This window comes from Scleropages formosus, chromosome 16 (assembly GCF_900964775.1).
Source record: "Scleropages formosus chromosome 16, fSclFor1.1, whole genome shotgun sequence".
Classification (NCBI taxonomy): Eukaryota; Metazoa; Chordata; class Actinopteri; order Osteoglossiformes; family Osteoglossidae; genus Scleropages; species Scleropages formosus.
In genome coordinates this window covers 26,054,856-26,080,218 of record NC_041821.1, presented here as the reverse complement: position 1 = coordinate 26,080,218, position 25,363 = coordinate 26,054,856, and the positions used below count along the sequence as shown (strand labels likewise).

The window sequence follows — 25,363 nt, the reverse complement described above, 5'->3', positions numbered from 1 at the left end:
ACTTTGAATCCAGACTGATATCCATTGAGGAGGTGGATCCGGGAGAGGAATTCAGATAAAGAGACATTGAGAGATACACTTTTGATCAGGTACAGATAGAAATTATGACTGCTCTGTGTTCATAAGCTGTAACACACTACAGATCTATGGCACCATTCCCCTCCAACTGCTGAAACAGAAGAATCCTCTTTACAAGTGAATGTTACTGCCCTGCCAAGGAAGGACAAAATGAATTATTTCATATCTCAAATGTATCAACACTGCAATCCAACACAGGAGAAGCCATTGTGGATGGATGGAGGAATTTATAGAAATTAATAAGTGGATCAGTCAATAGATGGATAGAAAGCACCACAGAGAGTGATTTATGTTGGTTTCTAAATCATAAAATACCATTAGTGATGGTCATGTGACTTACTGGCTAAACAGATCCTGGGTTCAAAATCTCCACCACAGCACATACAATGGAACAGCAGCCTCACTGGTATAACTGACCTCTCCTGGCTAACTGTGTACTCTGCTGTAAGTCAAATGTCAGAGAAATGAAGAAAGAGCTACACATGTGCCATTTGTCAGTGATTTTATTAATCTTTATACCAGACATTTTTGAAACATCCAGTATGTGAAATGCAGTAGTCATGGCAGAGACACGGAAAAACACCAACAAAGGTGAAAATGAAACGAAAAACCATCCTCGTGAGATGCATTAACACTGTTCACTATAGGTCTTTTTTCCCCACCTTGTATGAGGGAAACAGTTAAGACAGGTTCGTAGTCTTGTTGCTCCCATCAGACTAAGGACTGTCCTGGAATATAAGATAACTGTTCTGTGGATGTTTTCAAACGCAGCATATCTTGGTCAACTTTTGCAAAATGGAAAATAAGGAGCTTTGAGAATTACTGACATGAGACAAAACTGAACACTACTCATCTGAATGAAGGATGATGAAATGAATGGATAAAGAAATATTATGTATTAATAAATGTCAAATCGCTGAAAGATACCATTAAAAACAAAACCACACACTCCATCCACACCGATCTAATAGTTTGAGGGGTTCTCTGTACACCAGTTATCCTGCAAACCTGTTATTGCTGCAAAGCCGACAACAGGAAGCCACCTCAGTAATACTGTTTGTCCTACCTCCTCCCTCCCACCTTTACAAAGTGCATATGAAAGTACAGTTAGGGCCAACCTGTTGGTCAGAGTGCAAGTATGCATGCACGCATGCACACGAGCAGACACACACAGAACATGAGCTGCACCAGGCTACTTCAACAGCTTTGGAACAGCCATGGAGGCGATGGTGGGAACTGTGATGTCCCTGAATATGGGCTGGGTGATGGCCGCCACAGAGACCTTGCTCTGGTTCAGTGTTTCAATGATCGTCTGTCTCATGTCGCGGTTGGCGTCCCCCCGCACGGCCAGAAGGGCCAGCACGTGCTCCTCCCTGTAAGTGTAGTGGGAGCAGACAAACAGACAGGTATTCATGCATGCACTCTCCATTTCCATACTTCATTACACACTCTGTGCTAAGGGTGCAATCTTAATCTCTTCTGAGAAGTGTCTCACCTGATGTCCGGGTACTTGGAAACAAGGGTTGAAACTTCGAGGTACAGCAACGAGGGGTCTGTTAGCTTGAATACCTCTGCGATGGCGGTTATGCTGTCACAGAGCCGGTCTGTGTCTTCACCCTGTAGGAGCAGCAGGAGGACAGGTCACATGCTGCTGCTTTATGTCTCCGGAAACTCGGGTCCAGTTGGTGGCATTGTGGCCACCGCTTTGTGATTGACGGACTGAGGTTCAACTACCCAGTATTAACTCTGGGTTGTAACTGAACTTCCCCCTTCCTGAATTGCTTCAGTAAAACTTACCAATGTATATACAGTGGTAAATCACAGTAAGTACTGCAGTATACAACCCTAACCCTATAAGTCACCTTACACCAAAGTGTCATCCAAACAGCGGCTCACAATTATTTCTACCGACATTCCCTTAATGTGCTTAACTTCAACTGCATCACTGAAATTTACACCTGCAGGAGTTGTAAAACTGTGACAAGTGTAAACTGCACCCAGTGAAACTGGTTGCCAAGTGAAGACAATCAATAAATTGAGTAAGAAGAAAAAGCACTGCTAGGACAGTAGAAATCTACCCACACCAGCTACACAGAGGAAGTGGAGGCTGGACACACAAGGAAAAATTAGTGACACCTTCCCCCAAGGACTGGGGAGAAGATACTTTGGTGGAGACCCGCAGCATTAATATAGCAGAGTAAACATATTCATTCAGTCATATACAGTGTGTGCGCGCGCGCACGCACACACACACACACACACACGCACGCACGCACGCATGCACGCCAGGAAGAATCACAAAAAATAGGGAGAAAATATAGACTCAGCACCCCTGGTAGTGTAGTAGTTAGAGTGGCTGCCTCTGGACCCAAAGGTCGCAGGTTCAATCCCCACCTTTGGCTGTAGCACCCTTAAGCAAGATACTTACTCTAAAATTACTCCAGTAACATTACCCAGCAGTATAAGATACTTAAAATTTTTTACCCATTTAAACAGTTTTAGTCGCTTTGGAGAAAAGGCGTCAGCTAAATAAATAAATGTAACGTAACACAGACTGGGTAGGATTCATACACACTACCCAGAAGCTCCAGTTAAGGATGCCACATATGTGGTGACAAGCAGATGAGCTACTTGCCGCAGACAGCTTCCCAAAAAGGGTCTTGAATTGCTCAGCCTCCTTGATCATTCTGTCTGCACCCGCCTTGCGCTCGTCTGCGTTCTTGAAAGTTATTCTCTTCTGCATCACAGCTTTGATGTATTCAACCACCACCCTGCGATGGGCCTCGCTCGTCATCTCCTGCAACATAAAGAGACACTATGCATGAAGCAGAATGATCTATATGCTATATCCTAACGAGAATGCTATGCTTCTCCACCTCTTACTTGGCAGTTCCACACATAAGAGATCCAAATTCAAAACAGTTAGGGTTGCAATATGGTGGAACGACCTCCCTCTGTCACTGAATCCCTCTTAACATTCAAGAAGAGTCTCAAAATAGATCACTTCTGGATTAATTTCTCTCCAAATTTGGTATCTACTCCAAAAATTTGCATTACTTCTACAACTACAATTACCTTTGTATTTCCTTTGTATATACCAATCAGCCAAAACATTAAAACCCCCTGCCTAATATTGTGTAGGCCAACACCTTGAACTGTTTTGTCATGTTCCTCAAACCATTCCTGAACAATTTTTGCGGTGTGGCAAGGCCATTGTCATCAGGGAATACCGTTGCCATAAAGGGGTGTACGTGGGCCGCAACAATCTTTAGGTAGGTGGTATGTGTCAAAGTAACATCCACATGAATGCCAGGACCCAAGGTTTCCCAGCAGAACATTGGCCAGAGCATCACACTTCCTCCACCTGCTTGCCTTCTTCCCATAGTGCATCCTGCTGCCATTTCTTTCCCAGGTAAAGAACGCACACACACCCAGCCATCCACATGATCTAAAAGAAAACATGATTCATCAGACCAGGCCACCTTGTTCAATTGCTCCATGCTCCAGTTCTGACGCTCATGTGCCCATTGTAGGCACTTTCGGCAGTGGACAGGGGTCAGCATGGGCACTCTGACTGGTCTGTGGCTACTCAGCAAGCTGTGATGCACTGTGTGTTCTGACACCTTTCTATCATGGACAGCATTAAGGTTTTCAGCTATTTGTGATACAGTAGCTCTTCTGTGGGAAGAAAATAGAAAGGCTAGGCTTCGCTCCCCACACCCATCAGTGAGCCTTGGGTGCCCATGAGCATGTCATTCACCAGTTGTCTTTCCTTGGACCACTTTTGGTAGATACTAAGCACTGTGTACCGGGAACAATGGTATGGAACGGTAAGTGCCGAGTCGAAGCCGATCCATAGCAACCACTCGCGTGGTTTTCAAGACAAGTCAAGGGAAGAAACAGAGGTGGGTTGACAGGTCCTTCCTCTGCATGGTGGGGGAGGCAAACACAGGTAGAAGGACAGGGCCACTGCACCCCAAGCAGGACTCAAACCCCAGACCTGCCACACAGCAAGGCACCATCCAAACCCACTACCGGGAACAATAAGACCTGCCATTTTAGAGACGCTCTGACCCAGTTGTCTAGCCATCACAATTTAGCCTTTGTCAAAGTCACTCAGATCCTTATGCTTGCCCCTTTTTCCATCTTCCAACACATGAATTCAAGAGCTGCCTGTTCACTTGCTGCCTAATATATCCCACCCTTTGACAGGTGCCATTGTAACAAACTAATCAATGTTATTCACTTCACCTGTCAGTGGTTTTAAATTTGTGGCTGATTGGTATAAATGGTACATGCTGATACTCAGGTAATGCCATTGTTAATGTTCAGTACTTTAAAAAAAAAAAAAAAAAAAAAAAGTACTGAACTAATTCTATATTCAGTTACCAAACGGAAGCAGCAGGCAAATTACACTTTGAGAATTGTGTGTCTGTCGCTATATCAGGCCATCTACTGGTGAAATGCAATTTCGTTTAGCAAGTTGCTTACAAAAAAACATCTGCTAAATGCGTTTTACATTTATTCATGTTAGGGCTAGAGTTTTTCTTGCTTGAATTTACTGTGTTGTAGGGCTTCTTAATCCTGGCAAAATCGTTGAAGTAGTCCTCTACAGTGACGCAGATGGTGTCTACTGCGTGGCACCCCCCCAGCCACTTCCTGGTCAGCAGCTCACTCAGGTGGTGCTGCAAAGAGAAACATAAAGCTCATGAAACCATACTGTCCAGCTGGAACAATGGAGCACAGTACCCCGGTGATAAGTACAATGGCAGGTCTGTTTTAGTGTTGACATACTGCAGATAAAGATAGTGTCCTGTATATCTTCCAACACTACACCCAATTTTTCTGACCTATCATACTGTACCCAGTGCTTAGGGTTACTCAAAGTGTTCTATGTTAAAATGTTAAATACAGTTCAGGATGCATTACACCAGAAAAAATGTATAAATGCAGCTCTAAGTCCTCAAAGGCATACCAAGCAGTCACGGTTTAAGGATTAGAATTTCCCGTTTAGTAACTACTACACTTATTGCACCCTCATTGCACCATTTTCACACTGAATTCAGCCCTTCACCCTAAAACCTTGCAAGACAATATGGAATATCTCTTTCTTTATATCTGAGGTACCAGCAAGTGATGAGAGAAGCTAGAGCAGCTACCTTGCATTCAAAAAACCCAGGCTTGAATACCATCTCTTGCTGTAGCACCCCTGATGAATGCACCTACCATGAACTGGTCCAGTGAAAATTACACTGATGTTTAAATCTTACACTGGAAGTCACTTTTTGTTATTTTTATTAGCTTAATCTCAGCTAATAGGAATAACAGAAATAGAAAGTATGTTAAAGCGCAAGTCAAAAAGTATTCACAATGATTAGCCTTTGACCTTTTCCACTATTGTGGATGCTTTTTGACTTACCCCTGTGTATAGTTATTTAATACTTTTCTTTACAGAGGAAGTGTGACTGTGGTAAAGAAAAACATAAATGGTAAACAAATGAAGCTCCACTTATTTAATCTGCCCTGATTATTCTATTCTGGGATGCAGGCCCCACCCCAGATGGCCAAACTTCACTGGTCACTCCTCTTTTCGTTCTTTAATCCTTACAAGCATCTGCTTATGGACATTTCTGTCAGTTCTCTGACCTCCAGGTCCAAGAAGACCTCATCCAGCAGAAACTGGCAGCCATCTTTGGCCACCTCGCTCAGAGTCCTGTCGATGGCAGCATCGTTCTGAGTAGGCTCTGTGGTCAGGGAATACTTCTTCTTTAAACTGTTAACAGACTCCCTGAGACATGAAATAAAAATGATTTCTTCTATTTTCTTTATTCATACAGAACAATTTCATATTGTAAATGAACAAAATCTTGAAAACCTTTTACTGCATATCACAGAAGAAAAACAACAAGAATACAACTGTATATGTGCCTAATTCTTAAGGGAGGAGTGACTACAGAAGTCTGCCAAACTTGACACTGATCTCGGTCCTCGGTCTGAGAGACGTACTTGAACGTCTGGCAGTTGTTGATGATGGCGATCATGTATTGAACGTAGCACTGAGGCAACTGGCGATATTTCAAGTGCTCATCTTTGTACACAACTGTTTCTTCTCGGTACCTGGATAAGGACACAAACTTCAGTGTAATATGCGGACAGGAAATTCATACAAATTAATCTGTTGCGATCAATATATTTAATATTTAGGAAAAAAAAAAAAAAAAAAAAAAAAAAATCAAAAACAGCAAAGATTTTAAGTCTTAGCATATGGAGTGCTTAAGAAGTATTTGCCCCGTTCCAGTTCTCTACTTTTTCAGCTTTCTGATACTAAATATGATCAGATCTTCTAGTCACTTCTAGCAGTATATGAATGGAGCACCAGCATTGTTTTGAATTGATTTCCTTGGTCCTGAAGGTAAAGAAACAGGTAGTCATAGGTCTGAAAAAGTAATTCAAAAATCAATAATTGGTTGTGCCACTGTTAGCTGCAATGACTGCAACTAAACACTTCCTGCAGCTGTTGATCAGGGTCTCACATTGCTGTGGAGGAATTCTGGTTCACTTCTCCATACAGAACTGCTTTAGCTTAGCAGCATTTTCACAAGGTGCTCTGTGTCAGTGTGAGAAGAACACTCTATAAAATTAAATTGAACACTATTTGAAATCATGCCACAAAGCAGAGTACATTAGCAGCACCTTACCTTTGCAGAAAGGAGGTCATCTGTTTTAAACACAGGTGTAGCACCTGCTCTTTGAAGGTCTCGTTTATTTGGGCTGCCACTTGCAGGTTCTGCTCGAACATCTGAGGAATTACGATGAGAATGAGCATGCAAAACCTAACAGGTTCATACTGGTTCATGCTGAGCTTGTTTATCTGGTGGCTGGATAAAGGTGAAGTGTGCTACCTGGAAGACAATGGCGGGAAGCGAGGTCTGGTAGTAGCCGTCCTGGTCTGCATCTGGCTCAGTATCCCTCTTCCAGTCCTTCTTGTCCGTTTCCAGGGCCTTGCGAAGCCATCCAGTGATGTTGGACTGGGTTGAACATAAAAGGAGCATTCAGGCTATCACTCTCCAGTCCTGACTAGTGAAATTAATATACCCATAATACAACACTGTCACTGATTTCCACTTGGTGATAAACTTGAAATTCATACCAAACATTTCAAGCACGTGTGGTGTTAAAATTTTGTATTTATAGCAATTGTTATAGTTATACAAATTGTAAAGCATGGTAACTGGTAATATTTTTGTACTGGGTTTAAGGCTGTGTTCTGTGCTGTGGAATGTAAGATCATTGTGGGAGAAGCAGGTTGTACCAGGCACCAGGTCAGAGGTTACCTGATAAAGGCAGGCTGTGGACACCAAGAGAATGTCATAAAAGGCCAGTGGTTCTGTCTTGCCTGGAGTAAGGTCAGTTTAAGGTAAGCTGGATGATGGGGGGTTGGATGGTTCAGCTTTAGAGTGAGGAGTTTTCAGAACGAAAGAAGCGGAAAGTTCCTAAACAAAAAGGCGGGAAAACACTTACACGCCTACTGTAACGCCCTGTAATGAATTATATGTGAGCTTGGCAAATAAAAGCAGGCAATTAAGATTGATCAAGGAGACACCCAATTTCCAGGGCTCTCCCATCAGCCGATGCCATCTTGAAATGTCTGTGTGTCTGAGTGTGTTTCTTTCAGGGTTTCCTACAGCTGAATGGGAAAGGGAAACATTTCTTTCACACACAATACCATCATTACAGACTTCTGACCACAATTTGGCATTCATATAGAGTGGATGACTCTATATACACTTGGAAGACAACAGAAATGTCTCCTGAATGAGCTACTGGCACTAGATGTCACAAACCTCTAATTGTCCACTTCTCTACAGTAAATAATTAATGCAAGAAGTGCTATAGGCAGAAGCCTACATATTTACTGCAAAATGAGAAGTTATGCAGTAAAAGCTATTTATACAACAGCTAAGAGATTATAAACATGATTATAGTTTATTTCTATAACAACTACAAGAACGGCAGATTGAAATACCATTTCAGCTATAGAGCCCTTGATCAAAGTACTTACCTTGAATTCCTCCAGTAAAAATTACCCAGCTATATAAATGCGTAAATCACTGTAAGTATCTTAACACTAAGCCGCTTTGGAGAAAAGCTAAATAAATAATATGTAACATGCAAGAATAAAAAGTCTGATTGTAAGATGGTTCTCATGGCTTGAACAAAAGCACCAACACTAGAAGCGTTAGAGCTAGTGGTTAGAGCTACAGCCTTTGGACCCAAAGGTTGCAGGTTTGATCCCCACCTCTGGCTGTATTACCCTCGAGCAAGGTACTTACCTTAAATTGCTCCAGTAAAATTACACAGCTGTATAAATGGGTAAATAATTGTACACTTATAACTAATCTTAACATTGTAAGTCACTTTAAAGAAAAGCATCAGCCTTGGTGGAAGGCAGGCAAGAAAGACTCACAGAGATGGTCTGGATGTACTTGTGGAGAAGCTCATCCACCATATCCTGAGGGAGAAGGGGCTCCAGCTCATTGATGTCACACTCTGCAGCAAGTTCAGGGTGGCCCATCATCTCAATGCTAAGCACAAATAATAGAGATTCAAGCAAAACAGACTGTGTTGTTTTTTCACTGGTCCCTTAAATATACCACCTTCAAAAAGCTAGGAATGATGGTAAATAAACTCCTACTTGAATCACTTTGTTACTTAAACTGTCCTTTTTCAGGTAGCATTGTGGACTGCAGTTCTCAAAAGAGCCCACAACTGGCACCTCTATAAAAGTAGATCACATACTCTCACTGCTGTAGTAATAAATGTTTAAAGTAAGAACGCCTAAAATCTACTGTTTCTATTTACAACAAATATTGTATTAATTGTAACATCCACCCATCACTGCTTGTCCAATACAGGTTTATTGTGGCCCAAAAACTGTTCTGGCAGTGTAAAACCCAGATGGAACCCCAGTCCATCACAGGACACATCCATTCATACACACAGCCACACGAGCACACAAAAAGGCCTATGTAGATTCACTAATCCATCTGAAACACCTCTTTGGACTGTGGAAGGAAATAAGTGCATCCAGAGAAAAGTGATAAAAACATAGGGAGAACAGGCAGACTCCACACTGCCGCACTTCAACCCACATCTGAACCCATGGGCCAGGAATATTAATTAGGACTAACTCAACCAGGAAAGTTTTCCAACTCAGCCATCAATGAAAACATAGATAATCATTAAGGTTACCTTGTGTATGTGTTGAGCACCCAGGTGAGCAGTGACACAATTTCGTTTGCTTCGAGGTCCTCAGCTGCTAGTTCCTGTATGCGGGCCGAGAGGGCACGATGGTACAGGTCAAAGAAGATACGAAAGATGCCGTAGTGCGGTGGGAAGCATTGTACCATGAGGTTCTTCACCACAGTCAGATCATCTAGCACGTACTTCCTGGTGATCTCCAGGAGGCGCACCAGCCACATCTTGTCTGACTCGCGGGTCTCTGACTGTGTGCCCTCAATGCGTGTGCACACCGTGCCCTCCAACACCTGAAACATGTGCTCTTTCCAGGCCTTTGGCCGCCCAGGAGGTATGAATCCCGTCTGCCGTCGGCGGTCCAGCATGCGGCGATCTATCTTCTCCTCACGTTCAATGATGCGCACTACTGATACCAGCATGGTGGGGTCGCGCCGAACAGTCACAATGGCACGCTGCAGCACCATCCACAGCTGCTTGGCTAGCTCCTCTGAGAGCCCCTGCACCTCACCAAAGTAGTTTCGGATCAGGTTCATGTCATGGGTGTTGCGGCTGTCCAGGCGGTACTGCTCGTACATGAGGTCATCACGCGAGCACTCCAGGTCCATAAGCTTGCGATGTGCCTGCAGGAGTTCAGCCTGCTCAATCAGCTCCTGGGTCTCCCGCACGATCTCTGGCACTGTGGGGATCGCGGGGAGGCAGGGCAAAATGTTAGAACATCTTCTCTGAAGCAATCTACACAATGCCAGTGTTACTTTTGGAATTTGCTAAGCAGTCACTGTTCTAGAGTTGTGCTCTTCAGCATCAACCGTAGCAGTTTTGCAAGTTTTCAGTCTTCCCATGTGCCAAAGAGTTTCACTGAACTCAGCTATAGCCTGATTCAACTCATTATACCATTCAAGGCTTCCAACCGAGGTGGGGAAATGGGCACAGACGGCAGACCAAGGACCGACAGTGACTGTAGCAAACTCAAGAATCAATAAGACACGAGTGTCTTAATGAATCATACCGACATTGCCTAGCTATTACACATCTGCTACTTATCTCATTAAACCATACACTTGCCCATTAATAAAGCCCTTCTGACATACGCTAAGCTATTTAAATCATAATCAATGCAATCAGTTATGGTTTGAGGTTGAGTTTCATTAAACTTGAAGACAGCATCGCCACTACTCTTTTTCACATACATACACATACACACTCCACCTACAGTACTGTGCAATTTTAATTCAACATGTCAGACTGGCTGCCAATCAGAGAGCTCAGCCAACAGGCTCCCGAGGAACGGACTGAGATGAGCGCCCAGCTGATGTAAGGCACTGAAACCTGAGTAATCTTTAAGAAATAAATTAATAAAAAACCTATAATATTAATGCGTTGAAACACATCCACTTCATTCAACATTAACCCATTAAAAAGAAATAGAACTGTGTGAAATTTTAAAATTGCATTTCTAAAGAACTCACTCTAAAAGAGGGGAACATACTGATAAAATAGACTGCTGCCCTTTCCAAACAGCAGCTCTTGAATAAATATATTTTAGTTCACTAAGTCTGAGGATTATGATTCTTGTTTCATGCAACGTCCGAGTTAGACATTGTACGATAAGCTATTTGTGTACCCAAGAAACTCTACTCATGTGTTTATGATCATGATCATTTATAATTTTGTGATAATTTGATTATATTTATCCTATCTGCTTCTGTTAAAGTAATTAAGTAGCATTTCTGTCCTGACACCAAAAAAAAACCTCACCTGCCACATTCCCATATCAGGAGCACTTATGTGAGTAATTAAAGGACATGAATAAAGAACAACAATGAAGAGACTAAAGTCTTTTCTACATCCTTGACCTGTCGAATGAGTTGTGCCTGTGGAAGCATGGAAAAAGAAGAAGGAATTCCTAGGGGGTCCTCAAGTAGAGGTCTGCGTAGGTCATTTGGTGTAACAGCATGCAGCTAAAGTGAACCAAGCATTAACCACAGGAATTCACCCAAAGCCAACCTGGAGATAAACCACAGGTATTCACCTAAAGCTATCCAGTGGCCAACTGCTGCGCTCACCAGAAAAGATGTTCTTGAGATTCTCCACAGCTGAAGCCAGCTGGCTATGCTGCACAACAGCTTCCTTCACATCCTTCAGGTTCTCAATGGTGTTGATGCTTTGTCTCCAGTCCTTGCTGACATCTGCTAGGGAGCCCTGGATGGACTTGACATCCAGCAGGGCAGTGTGGAGCTGGCAGAGGCCAGTGCGTACGCCATCCAGTTGGGACTGGATAGCTGCCTATAGAGCACAGGCAGAGAGAGTGTGTCCACCCAGTCTGCTCCCAAGGGTTAGGGTTTCTCCCCATCTGCTCCCAACAAACTCAACATCTTCCACACAGAGGACTTTAAACAAGTTTGAATTTGGGTATATTTATCATTTTAGCACTCAGTAAGTTACTGACTACTTACAATCACATAAGGGTGGAAAAATGAGTTAAGAGGCATCTACATTATCTTATTAGTTAAAGTTAGTCGGTCTAGTGGTGCAAGCTTGAGTACTAGTGAAGTAGCCCTTGGGGTAACCCATACCAGAAAAAGCTGTCATTCCCAGAAATGTTTAAGACTGCTGCAATAAATCTGTGTCCCCTTTCCATTTGTTATTATCAATAATTACCATATAATTCCACAAAATACATAATTTTTATTTTAAAAAGCCTCAGGTAATTAAGATATACAACTGCATTTAGGTAAGCAATTTGTTTAACTTGTTTGACTGACTGTTTCTCCATCTTGGACCCCTGCCAACAGCCTGAAAAGGTAAGCATTGGCAGCATTATTACTATTTCAGTGGTGTTTCTTGTCTAAAAGAAAATTTCAGCAGAATTTGCACAAAGTCAGATATGTAATACAGCAGAAATGACAAAAGCAGGATCTAATAGGCAGTTGAGGAAGTCTTGAGCAGAAAGGACAAATGAAAAAAGGATAGCAATGAATGAGAATTTGGGCTTGATAATACCTTTAGCCTTGCTTCTACTGAGGCTTTTTTGCGGGCCTCCCTGCGCCTATACTGCTCCACTTTGTCCAGCTGGTCTGACCGCTGTAGCATCCCGGCTACTCTCTGTGCTGCTGTGGCAACCGCCTCCCTGTCAGTCTCCTCCATGGCAATAGTGGGCTCTGAAAGAAACAGAAAGACATTTCATAAATCTTCCACAAAAACCAAAAGGACAAAAAGTAGTACAATAACAGTACTCATTAAACATTTTTTTGCCCATCTATTACCGTCTATTACTGGAATGCGTACGAGAAGTAACAATAATGGTGGTACTGTGATGCAATTGGCTGATTCTTCACAGCCCCTGGACTGTCTGACTGGGCAGTGGTTCCAATCCAGCTCAGTCTGTGTGGAGTTTGCATGTTCAACATGGGCTTTCTCCTGATGTTCGGGTTTCGTCTCACATTATGAAGAGGAGTGTTTGAGGTGGATTGGTGATTCAGAATTGCCTTTACTGTGTGCAATAAATGTGTGTGTGTGTGTGTGTGTGTGTGTGAGAGACTGTCTTGTAAAGGACTGATCCACAGCTTGTGATTCAGGGTCAGACCCCAGTTCAGTCTGACCCTGCATAAGAAAGCAGTTATTGATGATGGATGGATTGATGGATGGATGGATGGGTGGATGGTATAAAAAAAGATGCTAATCTTCTGAACAAGTTGATTAGGTCAATATAGATGAGCATTCAATCACCCAGAAATGTTCATATTTTTGAAAGAATTTATAGTTTTTAATCAAGGTTCCATTAAATTGATTTAAAAACATAGTGAAAACATCATTACTAACGTTGCAAATGGCTATTATTCCTTGAAATGACTGATTTATAATTTATTATTCATATGATTGCAAAGCCTACTTTTCAGCAGATATTACTCCAATGTTCTGATGGTAAAAACTCTCAACTGATCCTTAATTGATCATGCTTAAATGCTAATTGCTTACCAAAGAAACCTTTGCAATTGTGTTAGCATAGCTGGAATCAGTTATTCTGTTCAATAAAGCAAGTAAATTGTATTTTCTTGGGTGACAAGGTACTGGTATTCCATATTCCAAAAGGTCATTTCTGATTTCAAAAATGGCCACAACGAAACAGCTCTCTCAAGAAACACGTCAGTCTATTGGTGTTTTGCAAAATGAAGGTTATTCCAGATTGCCAAGAAACTAAAGATTTCATACAAGGGTGTCCACTACTGTTTTGAGAGAAGGTGTAAACTGGATCTACTAGGGTAGAAAAAGAAGAGGAAGGCCCAGATATACACAAGAGAATAAGTACATCAGAGTCTATAGTTTGAGAAACAAATGCCTTACAGGTCCTCAGTTGTCTGCTTCCTTTAATAGTACATGACAAATACCGGTGTCATCTGCAACAGTGAAAAGACGACTCCGAGATGCTGGCCGTAGAGGCAGAGTTTCAAAGAAAAAACCATATCTGAACCTGGCTAATAAAAAGAAAAGGTTAAAATGGGCAAAAGAACGCAGGCATTGGATGGTGGATTACCTGGAAAAAAGTATTATGGACAAGTGTTTGGATCAAGGAGGAGAACATACAGTTACATAAGCATTTGTTCAGTGACACCATTTTCATCATTTTGACTCTGTATGCCATCACAAGTATTGAAATGAAACAATCAAGATGTCCTTTAAGTGTAGACTTTCATTTCATTTCGGCTTTAATTTGAGGGTTTTGTCAAAAATACTGTATATGTAATTCTGTGTAGAAATGACAACCATTTCTATACACAGACCCCCAAATTTAGGGGCTCAAAAGTAATTGGACAAACTAATAATCATAAATTAAATTTCCATTTTTAATACTCAGTTGAAAATACTTTGCAGTCAATGACTGCCTGAAGCCTGGACTTCCCTGGTGATGATCTGCCAGGCATCCACTTCCTCAATCTTCAGCTCTTGCTTGTTCTTGGGGCATTTTACCTTCAGCAAGTGAAATGAATGTTCACTTGGATTCAGGTCAGGTGATTGAACTATACGCTTCTCTTCCCATCATTCTGGAAAAAGTTGATCTTTGTCACATCTGTCCATAGGATGGTGTTCCAAGACTGTACAGGCTTTTAACATGTTTTTTTTTTTCCCCGTTCTTCTTAAGAATGTACTAAATAGTTAATTTGGCCACACCGAATGTTTTTTCCTACCTCTCTCATGGGTTTGGTTTGATTTGATTTTTCAGCCTAATGATGGCTTGCTGTCACTGGAAGTGACAGTTCTTTGGACTTCATGTTGAACATTAACCGCAACGGATTCCAAATGCAAATGGAATGCAACACTTGACATCAACTCTAGACCTTTTATCTGCTTACGCGAACATTAAATAATGAGGGAATAATGGACACCTGGTCATAGAACAGTTGAGCAGCCAATTGTCCAAACTCTTTTGGTCTCTTAAAAAGAGGGGACCACAAAAAAACAGATATAACTGGACAGCCTGTAGCGTGGTGGTTAGAACAACTGCCTTTGGACCCAAAGATCGCAGGTTTGAGCCTCACCTCTGGCTGTTGTACCCTTGAGCAAGTTACTTACCCTCCATTGCTCCAGTAAAATTACCCAGCTGTATAATGGGTAAATAATTGTAACCTTAACATTGTAAGTCACTTTGGAGAAAAGCATCAGCTAAATGAATAAATGTAACTCAAACATCATTTTACCAATTTGGAAGTAAATACCCTCAAAAGCTGAAAGTCTACACTTAAAGCACATCTTCATTGATTCATTTCACATCCAATGTGGTGGCATACAGAGCCAAAAGCATGAAAATGGTGTCACTGCCCAAATACTTATGGACGTAAGTGCATGTGAAGCGCTGCTGGAGGAGTGCCTGATGTCTTTTGTGAAGCATGGCAGAGGAAATATAATGCTATGTGGCTGCTTTCGTATCGGTAATGTGGGAGATTTACACAGAGTGGAAGAAAATAATGATCTATAAAAGCTACCATTCTATTTTACAATGTCATGCCATTCCCTGTGGTCAGGGCTCTGTTTTAATGGTCTTTATTGTTGTCACACACTACATGGTAGTCTATACTAAAATCATGTTGCCATTAATGAGCAATGAGAGAATCTTGACTATTTTGATTTACTCACAAAAGTATCAGAACATGACTCTTACCACATCTGTGCACATGAAGGGCATTAGTAATATGGGCTAATGGTAATGCACACTTACAATTCGTTTTATAGTTAAAACTAATTTAGTACCATTGTCAGTCGTATTCTCACACCCACATCAGAGAGATGTTATTGAAACAAATTTTTAAAAATTAAACTACTAGAAATTTATTCATCAAGAAGAGAGACCAACATGATCTGCCTTTCCAAGAAATCATGAAACATTTTGATTTGTTTCACTGTTACCTCATTAACATAAAATACTGCACTTGTAAGTTGAGTACAGTTGCACCCCGAGATACAGTAAGTTAACAGTGCGTCCATCTGAGTTGCATGAATTTGATTTAACAAGGAGTTTCATTCAATACTCCTACCTCAGTTTACGAAGCATTTCTTCACATTATGAGAACCCACTTTTGAAAGAGTTTGTAGTTTAATTGATTCATTAGCAGCTGGGTGTCAGTTCTGGGTAATTTCATGAGATGGCAATTCTGAATTCACACGATGAAGTTAATTTCAGGAACGCAGATCGAGAATCAGAATGTACTAGAGAAAATGCAGGCGAGAACTGAAAAAAATTAATGGATTATGCAGCAACAAATGTTAAATATTAATTATTCATTATTAATAAATTAGTCATTAGTACACACTACTACTACTATTATTATTATTATTATTTGCAGAATGTGCCCAGAATGATCGCCTGTACGCGTACGTATTACTTCGCCGGCACTGGACGGTTACCGCAGGCTAACCATGCTAGCCAGCTAACCGGCAGGGCACTGCACTGTCACCACATTCACCGCTAGTGTACGCAGCTTTTGCTTTGATACGAGTTGACCACACACGACACGGAGCTAATCTGACAGCCCGATCGGCGGGCACTCAGTCCATCACCGGTGTCCAGTTCATTCCAGCACAGAAACGAAAGAGGCCCGCACAGGCTGTTTAATACAAGCCATCAAGTTGCCAAACAGGAACACGGCCTTTACGTCCTACCTGTGCGAAAAGTCCGTTATTGACGACAACTCACTGGAAAGGCAAATAGAATTTAGGTGGAATATTTAAGCCCTCTTTCGTGGTAGATGTTTGCACCGCCCTGCAGTGGCAGCACTCGAGGGTTCGGGCGCTTTGCATCATGGGTTTTGTAGTTTTGATGGAAACTAACAAACGAACTACATCCAGGGCTGCGCTATGCAGCGGAGAAAAGGTGCATTTCAAGTGCATCATATATGAGAAACAGCAGTAGAATTCTATAAATAATTAAATTGACAAATTGAAAAATGTATGAATTTTCTTTTATTTTGAAAACACGAACGGAGAACGCATTAATTAAATTCTGAAATATGTTGGCTGCTTCGTAGCTAGGCCAAATCAGCCAAATGCTTGTGTGTCTTTTCTGCTTTATGTCTTTTTAAAATGAGTACATACACAAAAATATTTCCCTTAATAAAACAGCGAACACCTTTCAAATATCATTCCGTTAAAACACTTCTGTGCAAATGACAATAAATATGGCTGGTGGAAAGTGATTTCTTTGATAACACAAACACAGTAATTTAACAAATTAAAAACATGTCAAATAAGCATAGGCCAGAGTAGTAAAAATGATAACTGAGGCTTATAGTGCACACTGACTCTCAAATTGCTTTATCACAGGTGATTCATGTGAACATGGTGTCAATAAAACTGAATTCTGAACCTTAAAAATACAACTGAATATGACCTTTCAATGCTCAATAATACTCAGGATTCTAAAAGGTACTTCCCCAAATACTATAAAGCACAGATTAACCTTAAAACAGGGCATTCGTGCATCAACACTTCAGAAGAAATAAAGTGATCGTATTTAATATTCAGTTATAACAGAAACATAATACTGAATAGTTTATGTAATGCATTAAAGTTGAAAGTACAGGAGAGGTGGGACTGGGGCATTTTAATTTAACACTGAATTAGATAAACTGAAATGCTACTGAGGCTGGATTTTAACAGAGTATCGTATCTTTCATCCCAGTCTTGTGCACTGCAATTTACACACACATTTTCAGAACCGCTAGTCCCATACGGGGTCACGGGGAACCGGAGCCTACCCGGTAACAGAGGGCGTAAGGCCGGAGGGGGAGGGGACACACCCAGGACGGGACGCCAGTCTGTCGCAAGGCACCCCAAGCGGGACTCGAACCGCAGACCCACTGAAGAGCAGGACCCGGTCCAACCCACCGCGCCACCCCGCCCTTGCAATTTACATTCAAACAAAATTAATTGTAATTTTCCTTTGCTCACATTGATAAATGCTGCTCTGTGTTGTTATCACTCTACTCATATAGATCTGGGTGTACATTTGTTCTGTATACACAGAATATAGCAGATTATTTTAATGAAATAATATTGAACATGGTCTGAAATGATGAATAATTTATTATGATTTTTTTGCCAGCCCAAAAGTTTTAGCTATTGCTGAATTACTTCTCGTGATGTAATTGTAGGGTATACAGCATTTTAAACCTTTTAGCCTTGCACTTATAGAAATCAGGATTTCTACAATACATATTTATTGCATTTTGGAAAACACAGAGTTCAGCACCATTTAAAATTAATTTAAAACTTAGCTGTTGACTTTAGTTTTTTTTTTTTTTTTACTGGTCCTTGGTTTCATAGTCTTCCTGTTCTTACTGCTTTTGGCACTTTGATAATGACTGAATTGATATACTTCTGTAGACTATTACTCAATGTGTTATGTGCTGTAGTTTTCAAAAAATTTAGGCTTCTGGCACATTCCTCTGACTGATTCAAACTGATTCATAGATGGTACAACACGTATTGCCATATATTTAAAATTATATGGCAAACTATAAGATCTGAAAATATTTCCATACTGTATACACCATTTGAAAGAGGTGATTCAAAAGTACGATAAATATGTAAATATATGCTGACAGTTTATAAAAATATATTGCATATACCAGCTTTGCTGAATACAAGTTATTAGTCAAAACTAATTTCCAAGGTAAACTGATAAAGTTCAAAACTGAATTCATCTAAGCTAAATGAATGTGAAAGGGATTTCAACATACAGTACATGCTTATGTACAGGTATAAGTGTGTGGCCTTGTCCTTCTGATGGCTGTAGGTACATTTCTGAAGAAAGCAGACATTGTCTAGATGATTAGCATTTTTTAATTTTGTCAGCTTTTTTATGTTTTCAACTTTGGCTGAGTAGGAAGAAGGGATTATTCATTGTATTTAAGTGGGGGACAGTTTGAAATCATCACAGTAATAAAGATGAGACAAATGTGTATGTGTGTGTGTCTGTGTATAACTCTATACCAATACCTGCATGTATTACACTGCATATGCTCCTCAAAATTACTGTTGGTATGGAGCACACAACTTGACTGTAGCTAGTAAGCAGCCTAAAGATGATGACATTTCCTATTATGAATGTACAAAAATGCTGGAGGTCTTGCCATATAGGAGTTCTCATGTTTTATACACATAACCCACAGTAAGTTGCTCTGTCCTTGTAAATTCACACACACACACACACATTTTCAGAACCGCTTGTCCCTTACGGGGTCACGGGGAACCGGAGCCTACCCGGCAACACAGGGCGTAAGGCCAGAGGGGGAGGGGACACACCCAGGACGGGACGCCAGTCCGCCGCAAGGCACCCCAAGTGGGACCCGAACCCCAGACCCACCGGACAGCAGGACTGCGGTCCAACCCACTGTGCCACCGCGCCACCGCGCCCCCACTCCTTGTAAATTCATCTCACCATTTATTATTATTCCAAAATTTTGTGGAGTACCCTTCATAAGTCTCCAAAATGCATACCGCTTAGTAGAACAAAATAATATGTGAATGTAAAAATAATTGTCATTCTTTTACTAAAAAAAAGAAACATCTTCAGTTTAATTTACCAACTACCAGAAACAAAACTACAACACTTTCTTAAACCTGAGCAATACACAAACACTCTTTAATTGTCCTTCTGTGGACATAGTCACACCTATTGCATAAAGATGTAGGGGTTTGATTTGTGTGCCACTGCATTTATAAGAAAATCTGGAGAATTATTTTGCTGCTGTGATACTTGGTTAATGTCATGATTACTGTCTGTCCAGGGTGGTGAGTCCATAGGCTCACGTTTGATTGAATGGACCAGGCCATGACTCCTGAACTCATAGGTTAACTTGTAGTCCTGTTGCATGTAACCTTTTTCATCTAGAGAGGAGCTCCTGTAAATGCGACCCTCCATAAAATTTCTGCCCTGACCATCTGCATGGGAATAGTGCTCGGGGCTGAACTGGGCCAGATGTTTGCTGGAAAGGCATTTATCTGGCTCCTGGTCCCTCTGGTCCATATTTGTGAAGAGCCCACTGAAAGTAGAACTGAGACTTGTTCTGTGCCGCTGACAAGAGGAATACTGATTGCAATAATCTGACTCCACCTTCACCTGAAGTCCTCGGTCATAGCACACGTCATAGTGTTTTTCCGCAGGTCCTTTGAACATCCACATCTGACTGTGGGATCCCCCGTACGCACCACAGCTGCTGTCCAAGTCCAAATCCTGTTCAGTTTTGATGGGAACATTCGGAACCACATGATTACCATAGCACTCACCTTCGACTAAGGACCCACTCTCTTTTTTGATGCCATCCATGTGATAACATCCCATATCTGGGTTCACCTTAGGCAGGTAAGGCTCACAGCAGTTATCACAGCAAGAGGGCGACAACTGATAGGTTCCACCTTTCACAAAATGATCACACTTGCCAAGTCTGTTCCGAACATGGCCAAGATTTGGACCCACTATTATGGATCCTGAAGCCGGGCACAGTGCCCACGGGCCTTCTGGGCCCCAACCTTTCTGCCTGTCATCAGAAGACTCGCTGAAGTTCAAGGGCTCCTCCTTGATATAGAGCCCTTTGCTCTGGCATCTGATGCCATCCTTGGATAGAAGTGTCCAGGGTGTGTGGTTAACTAGCAACACACCTCCTCCGTCAGTCATTCTTCCGGTGTTCAGGTGCCTTCTCTCACAGCTGTGGACATGGGAGAGAACTGGCTGTCACACCTGAAACCACATCACTGTCACAGGCTGAGAAGGAGCATGAATCTGCAGACAGACAGCTTGCCTCTCTGATAATGCAGTCATTTTTGTAAGTAGGACTATAGTTCTTCAGCATGACCAAAGCTACCTTGAAGGACACACAATTATACTTGATCTCTGCATGTTTGTTTATTTATTTATTTTTATAATCTACTATTAATAGGGAAAACAAACAGTATCGTTGTGGTGCAAGTTAGATATTCCCAACATTTTCTTTTTTTTAACCACCCCCACTACACAAAAACATAAAACAGAACGAGACACCAGTCCATCGCAAGGCACCCCAAGGGGGACTCGAACCCCAAACCCACCAAAGAGCAGGACAAGGACCAACCCACTGCGCCCCCGCACCCTTCAGGAAGGTACTTAGTGTGAAATGCTTCAGTGAAAAATATCCTGCTGTATTAACTGGTAAATTATTATAAGCAGGTTAACATGGTAAGGTTACTTGGGAGAAAACCATGAATTAAATTAATAAAGATAGTGTAAATGCAAGTTGTCCGAGCAACAGGAGAGCTATAGAATATTTTTACAAAATTAAACCAACAGAAATTAGAAAACTTCTAAAATATCACTATAAGCCACTGCACTTACGCACTTGTATGTGCCTAGATCTGTCTGACCTGATCAGACCTGTGCCTTCTAGCTTCTATAAAAACGTTGTTGCACTGAGTGTTCCACCATGCATTACCCATGCATGTGCTCACACGCTACTGTGCAGGAAAAGAGGAGTATCAGGAAGCATTGGAAGCACACCTGGGCTCAGCAACAGACTGGGTGACATTCTTCTGTTTGCTCTTTATCATTGTAGCCCTTGACTTGACCTCCGCAATGATGGGTTTCACTACGGGTGCAGCTACGCAGAAGAGGGCCAGCTGAGGTGGAAGAGTGGCACCTGATGTTGTTTTTCTTCTCTGGCCCTGAAGGAACTTGAGCCGGCCTTGGAACTGCATGGTCTGAAATGCATTGGATGTTTTTCATGTTACTGTCTTATTACTTTTCTCATTCTTTTATAAAGTGGATCATAAAAATTTACTGATTTATGAAGCTAGATGGTTTTTGTATGTTTTTTTATGCCACTTTTCAGTGTTGAACCATCAACTTTCAGGTTACATGTCCACGTACTGAAACATGACTCCCTATACACAGAAAACCCAGACATGCGCACAAGTTGTGCCTCAAATATTCTAGTAAGGGCTATCAGATGGTTTTCCTGGTGGGTCAGAAATTCCCATCTATACCTAATCAGAACAGCTCTAACAAAGCCATACTTTGTTTTTGTATTTCTTTGTGGTTAATGTTCTCCTGTATTGTTTTCTACATTGTTTTTCCATTAATCCATTTACAGAAGAAAATATAAAATTCTTGAACTTTCCACCATTTGAAAACTTCTGCCTTATACACAATTTACTTTACTGCCACTGTGCATCATGTATGTACCAAAATGGTATACTGTAAAAATGTACTGATGTTACCATATGAATAAATTATATTAGATATGGCATGGAGAGCACGGGGGAGCAGCAAGTAGCGCTGCTGTCTCACAGTGCCTGGGTGGTGTGAGAGGCCGTGGGTTCGACCCCTGCTTAGTATGTGTGGAGTTCTCATGTTCTACTTCTGTCTGTGGGGATGTGCTCTGGTTTCCTCCCACAGTCCAAAGACATGCTGTTCATGTTCACCCATAGTGTGTGTGTGACACAGAGAGAGTGTGTTCCACTGACATATGGATGAGTGACCCATTGTAAGTAGTGTATCTAGCAGTGTAAGTCACCTTGGTGAATAAGGTGTGTGGGCTGATAACACTACATAAAGTGCCTTGGAAGTTGCTTTGGAGAAAAGAATCTGCTGAATGAATAAATGTAAATGAAGGGTATCATTTAAAAAAGTCACCAATCTTTCCTTTAAGTTTAATGGTAGTGTAGTTTAGTGGGAGTGGGCTATGAAGGAATGTGTATCACTTACCAGGAAGCCAGATGTGCTGTCCAGCAGGCAGCGCAGGCGAGAGATAAAACAGCGTTGCAGGAAGCACTGGAACTCTACCGGAATGTCATCCCCCTTCTCAGGACTGAAGAGGCTGACTGAAAAGTCCTCACCTGCATGTGCATGCACGCATGCATATGGACGGACACGCATGCATGCACACACACACACACACACACACACACACACACACACAATAGCAGGCAGACAACACAGGCACACATAAACATTTAAGCATACACAGGCAGATTTTATACAACTTAACGAACTTTATTGTTGCAAAAATCTGTTCTATTTTGAACTGTTAGTTAAAGTCAAAATGAGGAGAAATGTATATAACATGCTCAGGAGACAATAAAATATGTTTTCAAAACTAAGAGGAAAGTTTTAAATACATTATTCATTAGTTTAGCGGATGCCTTTCTCTAAGGTTACTTGCAATGTAATGTTTGTATACTAAGCTACTTATAGTATTTTCCCATGTGTATAACTGGCCACGCAGTGACTGACTACTAAGCTAACTGTTGAAATTTTCTGTTCTCAACATTTGTAGCACCTAAATCTTTGATTCATTTCATTCAAGTTTCTGTACTTTTTGTGGCAGGTACTATGTGTCATGTTTCCAAGATCTTCTTGCTACAGTATGAAATGTGCAGATCTACAGTGGTAAAATGCTGTCAGTTACTGCTAATAACTTGGTTTTACCCAGACTCATTTTCTTTATCTTAACTGTGGCCATGACGTGTCCTTGCTGCTGGGGCGTACACACCAGTCACTGTGGGTGAGTGGATGTCTGGGTTGGGGCACTGCAGTTCAGGCTTCATTGCCCAGTGTAGCTGCTGCTGGAACTCACTCCGGTCCTCAACATGGATGTAATCAAACACGTTCTGGTGCATGACATCTGTCTGTTCAGAGCAAGACACAAAATTCATCAATTGCAAACTTTGTTGTGTTCATGGAACAAAATGATCCTCACGCATAACCCCAGGACCACTGAGTGCCCACCCAGTGGTGGTATTGAGTGAAACAGACAGGACTGGACAATGTAAGATCTATCAGACTCAATCCGCCTTCAGCCAAAAAACACAGGGTTTCTACAGATGGTCTGCATTACTATTAGATGCAAAACAAAGAAATATGGTATCATATGGTCATTATGAGGTCATGATCCAAGGCTAATGGTAAACAGTATTATTGTTAGTCCACCACTTGCTCTCTATAGCCATAAAGTGTTTTTTTTTTTCAGTCATTTCAATTAATTCAGGTAATTTCAGTTTATTTTGAGAAAGTGCTCCTCCTAACACTTTACACTTCATGCAACGTAAGAACAAATTATTTTAAGCTTTCCTTTTCCATATATTTTTAAAACTATTCAGTAAAATTGATGTAATGATACATTTCTAAAAGATGATAAATGCATCAAGAAAAGGCATTGCACACACAGTAAATTAAAATCATGAAGCATCCTATGTGCTAAACACACACACACAGAACCGCCCGTCCTATACAGGGTTGCAGGGAGCCAGAGCCTAACCCAGCAACACAGGGCAAAGGGCTAGAGGGGGGGATACACCCAGGACGGGACACCAGTCAGTCGCAAGGCACCCCAAGCAGGACTCAAACCCCAGACCCACCGGAGAGCAGGACCTGGTCCAACCCACTGTGCCACCACATCCCCCTCATGTGCTAAAAAAGTCAAGTTAAATAAAATCTCTCTAAAATCGTCTGTTCTGAGTTTAATGCACCTACTTGTGAGATGAACAGGGGTACACATAGTGGAAAGACAAAAACTAACTTCAGTTAAGAATCACACATCTGCAACTATGTCTCCCTTTCTCCTAATGTGATGCACATATTGTATTTCTCTGAGATGCATGTTTCTTTGGAGAAAAGCGTTTGCTAAATGAATAAACAGAAAGAGTAAGAGGGAATGACAAGACATGAATATCTTGGGATCACTAGGCACAAGGTGGGGGGGGGGTACACCATGGATAGGACTAGTACCACATGTATTAACTAAATTAGAAATTTTTAATTGGTTTTTGACCCTGTGTTGTACATAAAACCAATAAAATCAATAAATTAGCATTTTTTAAAAAAGTATTTTAATTTCTTTGTTGCAGGGAAAATCAGAAAACTCATATTTTCTTTTGCTATCATATCAAGCTTGTTAACTGCATTTCAGTTTAATCACATCATTGCAGAAATAATTTGCCACTCAAGATCATTGCAGTGTTTTATTGCAATCAGATCACTTTAAATTATTTTACAACATTCAAAGTCTTAAATCATACAAATGCATAAGTTATAAATCATAAAGATTTCCTTTAAATGGAAAATTATAGTGATACTCTCATGTCTCATTATTTGGGCTCTTCATATCTGTTTTCTTTTACATATCCCAAGTGCACTTATTAATGCTACTTAATAGTACAATTGTTGATCAATCCAGATTTTTATGTATCCAGTTTGGATAAGAGACTACATATAAAAATTGTGCCAAATTGATATGTGAGAGAGACTGTGAGAGGCACTGCATTGTGGGAGCAGCACACCAGCACTCTCGGTTGAACTCTGGTTACACCTGTGCTTGTGTTTGCACCCTCTGTTTTACACCATTGAGCTTTAATTTTCTGATTATTGATTTATTTAAATGTAACACATAGCATGCATCTTCCTCAAACCATTTCTTGCACGCCATCATGGCAAGTTCACTTTATTAATTTTTTTAAAAATATTTATTTTACATACACTAGACCATCCATGAATGAAACTTGCACA

At 41.2% G+C, this 25,363-nt stretch overlaps 2 protein-coding genes across 2 annotated transcripts in view; both read right to left on the bottom strand.

Moving 5' to 3' along the window:
- Nucleotides 1-581: 581 nt before the first annotated feature.
- On the bottom strand, nucleotides 582-16,611 carry LOC108919668 (exocyst complex component 3-like). The gene is made up of 13 exons (XM_018727870.1): nucleotides 16,489-16,611; nucleotides 12,337-12,494; nucleotides 11,400-11,619; nucleotides 9,331-10,012; nucleotides 8,546-8,663; nucleotides 6,981-7,106; nucleotides 6,777-6,877; nucleotides 6,085-6,195; nucleotides 5,725-5,866; nucleotides 4,641-4,763; nucleotides 2,714-2,875; nucleotides 1,574-1,695; nucleotides 582-1,451 (listed from the first exon to the last, which is right to left on the bottom strand). The coding sequence occupies exons 2-13, from the start codon at nucleotides 12,478-12,480 to the stop codon at nucleotides 1,271-1,273; spliced, it is 2,232 nt and encodes a 743-aa protein (XP_018583386.1). The 5' UTR covers nucleotides 12,481-12,494; nucleotides 16,489-16,611; the 3' UTR covers nucleotides 582-1,270.
- ahrra (aryl-hydrocarbon receptor repressor a) overlaps nucleotides 14,206-25,363 on the bottom strand; it is a 56,078-nt gene continuing 44,920 nt past the window's right edge. Inside the window, exons 6-10 of the mRNA XM_018727875.1 lie at nucleotides 23,352-23,487; nucleotides 22,565-22,695; nucleotides 21,359-21,558; nucleotides 19,586-20,534; nucleotides 14,206-14,301 (exon numbers count right to left, since the gene is read on the bottom strand). Of these exons, the coding sequence (XP_018583391.1) occupies nucleotides 14,206-14,301; nucleotides 19,586-20,534; nucleotides 21,359-21,558; nucleotides 22,565-22,695; nucleotides 23,352-23,487 (1,512 nt within the window). The remainder of the gene's footprint in view (nucleotides 14,302-19,585; nucleotides 20,535-21,358; nucleotides 21,559-22,564; nucleotides 22,696-23,351; nucleotides 23,488-25,363) is intronic.

Coding starts and splice junctions, on each gene's coding strand:
- LOC108919668 (XM_018727870.1), bottom strand. CDS start 12,480: ATGGAGGAGACTGACAGGGAGGCGGTTGCCACAGCAGCACAGAGAGTA. Junction 6,196..6,776: donor ATGACCTCCTTTCTGCAAAG/GTAAGGTGCTGC, acceptor GTCCTTATCCAG/GTACCGAGAAGAAACAGTTG. Junction 1,452..1,573: donor TCCAAGTACCCGGACATCAG/GTGAGACACTTC, acceptor CTACACTTACAG/GGAGGAGCACGTGCTGGCCC.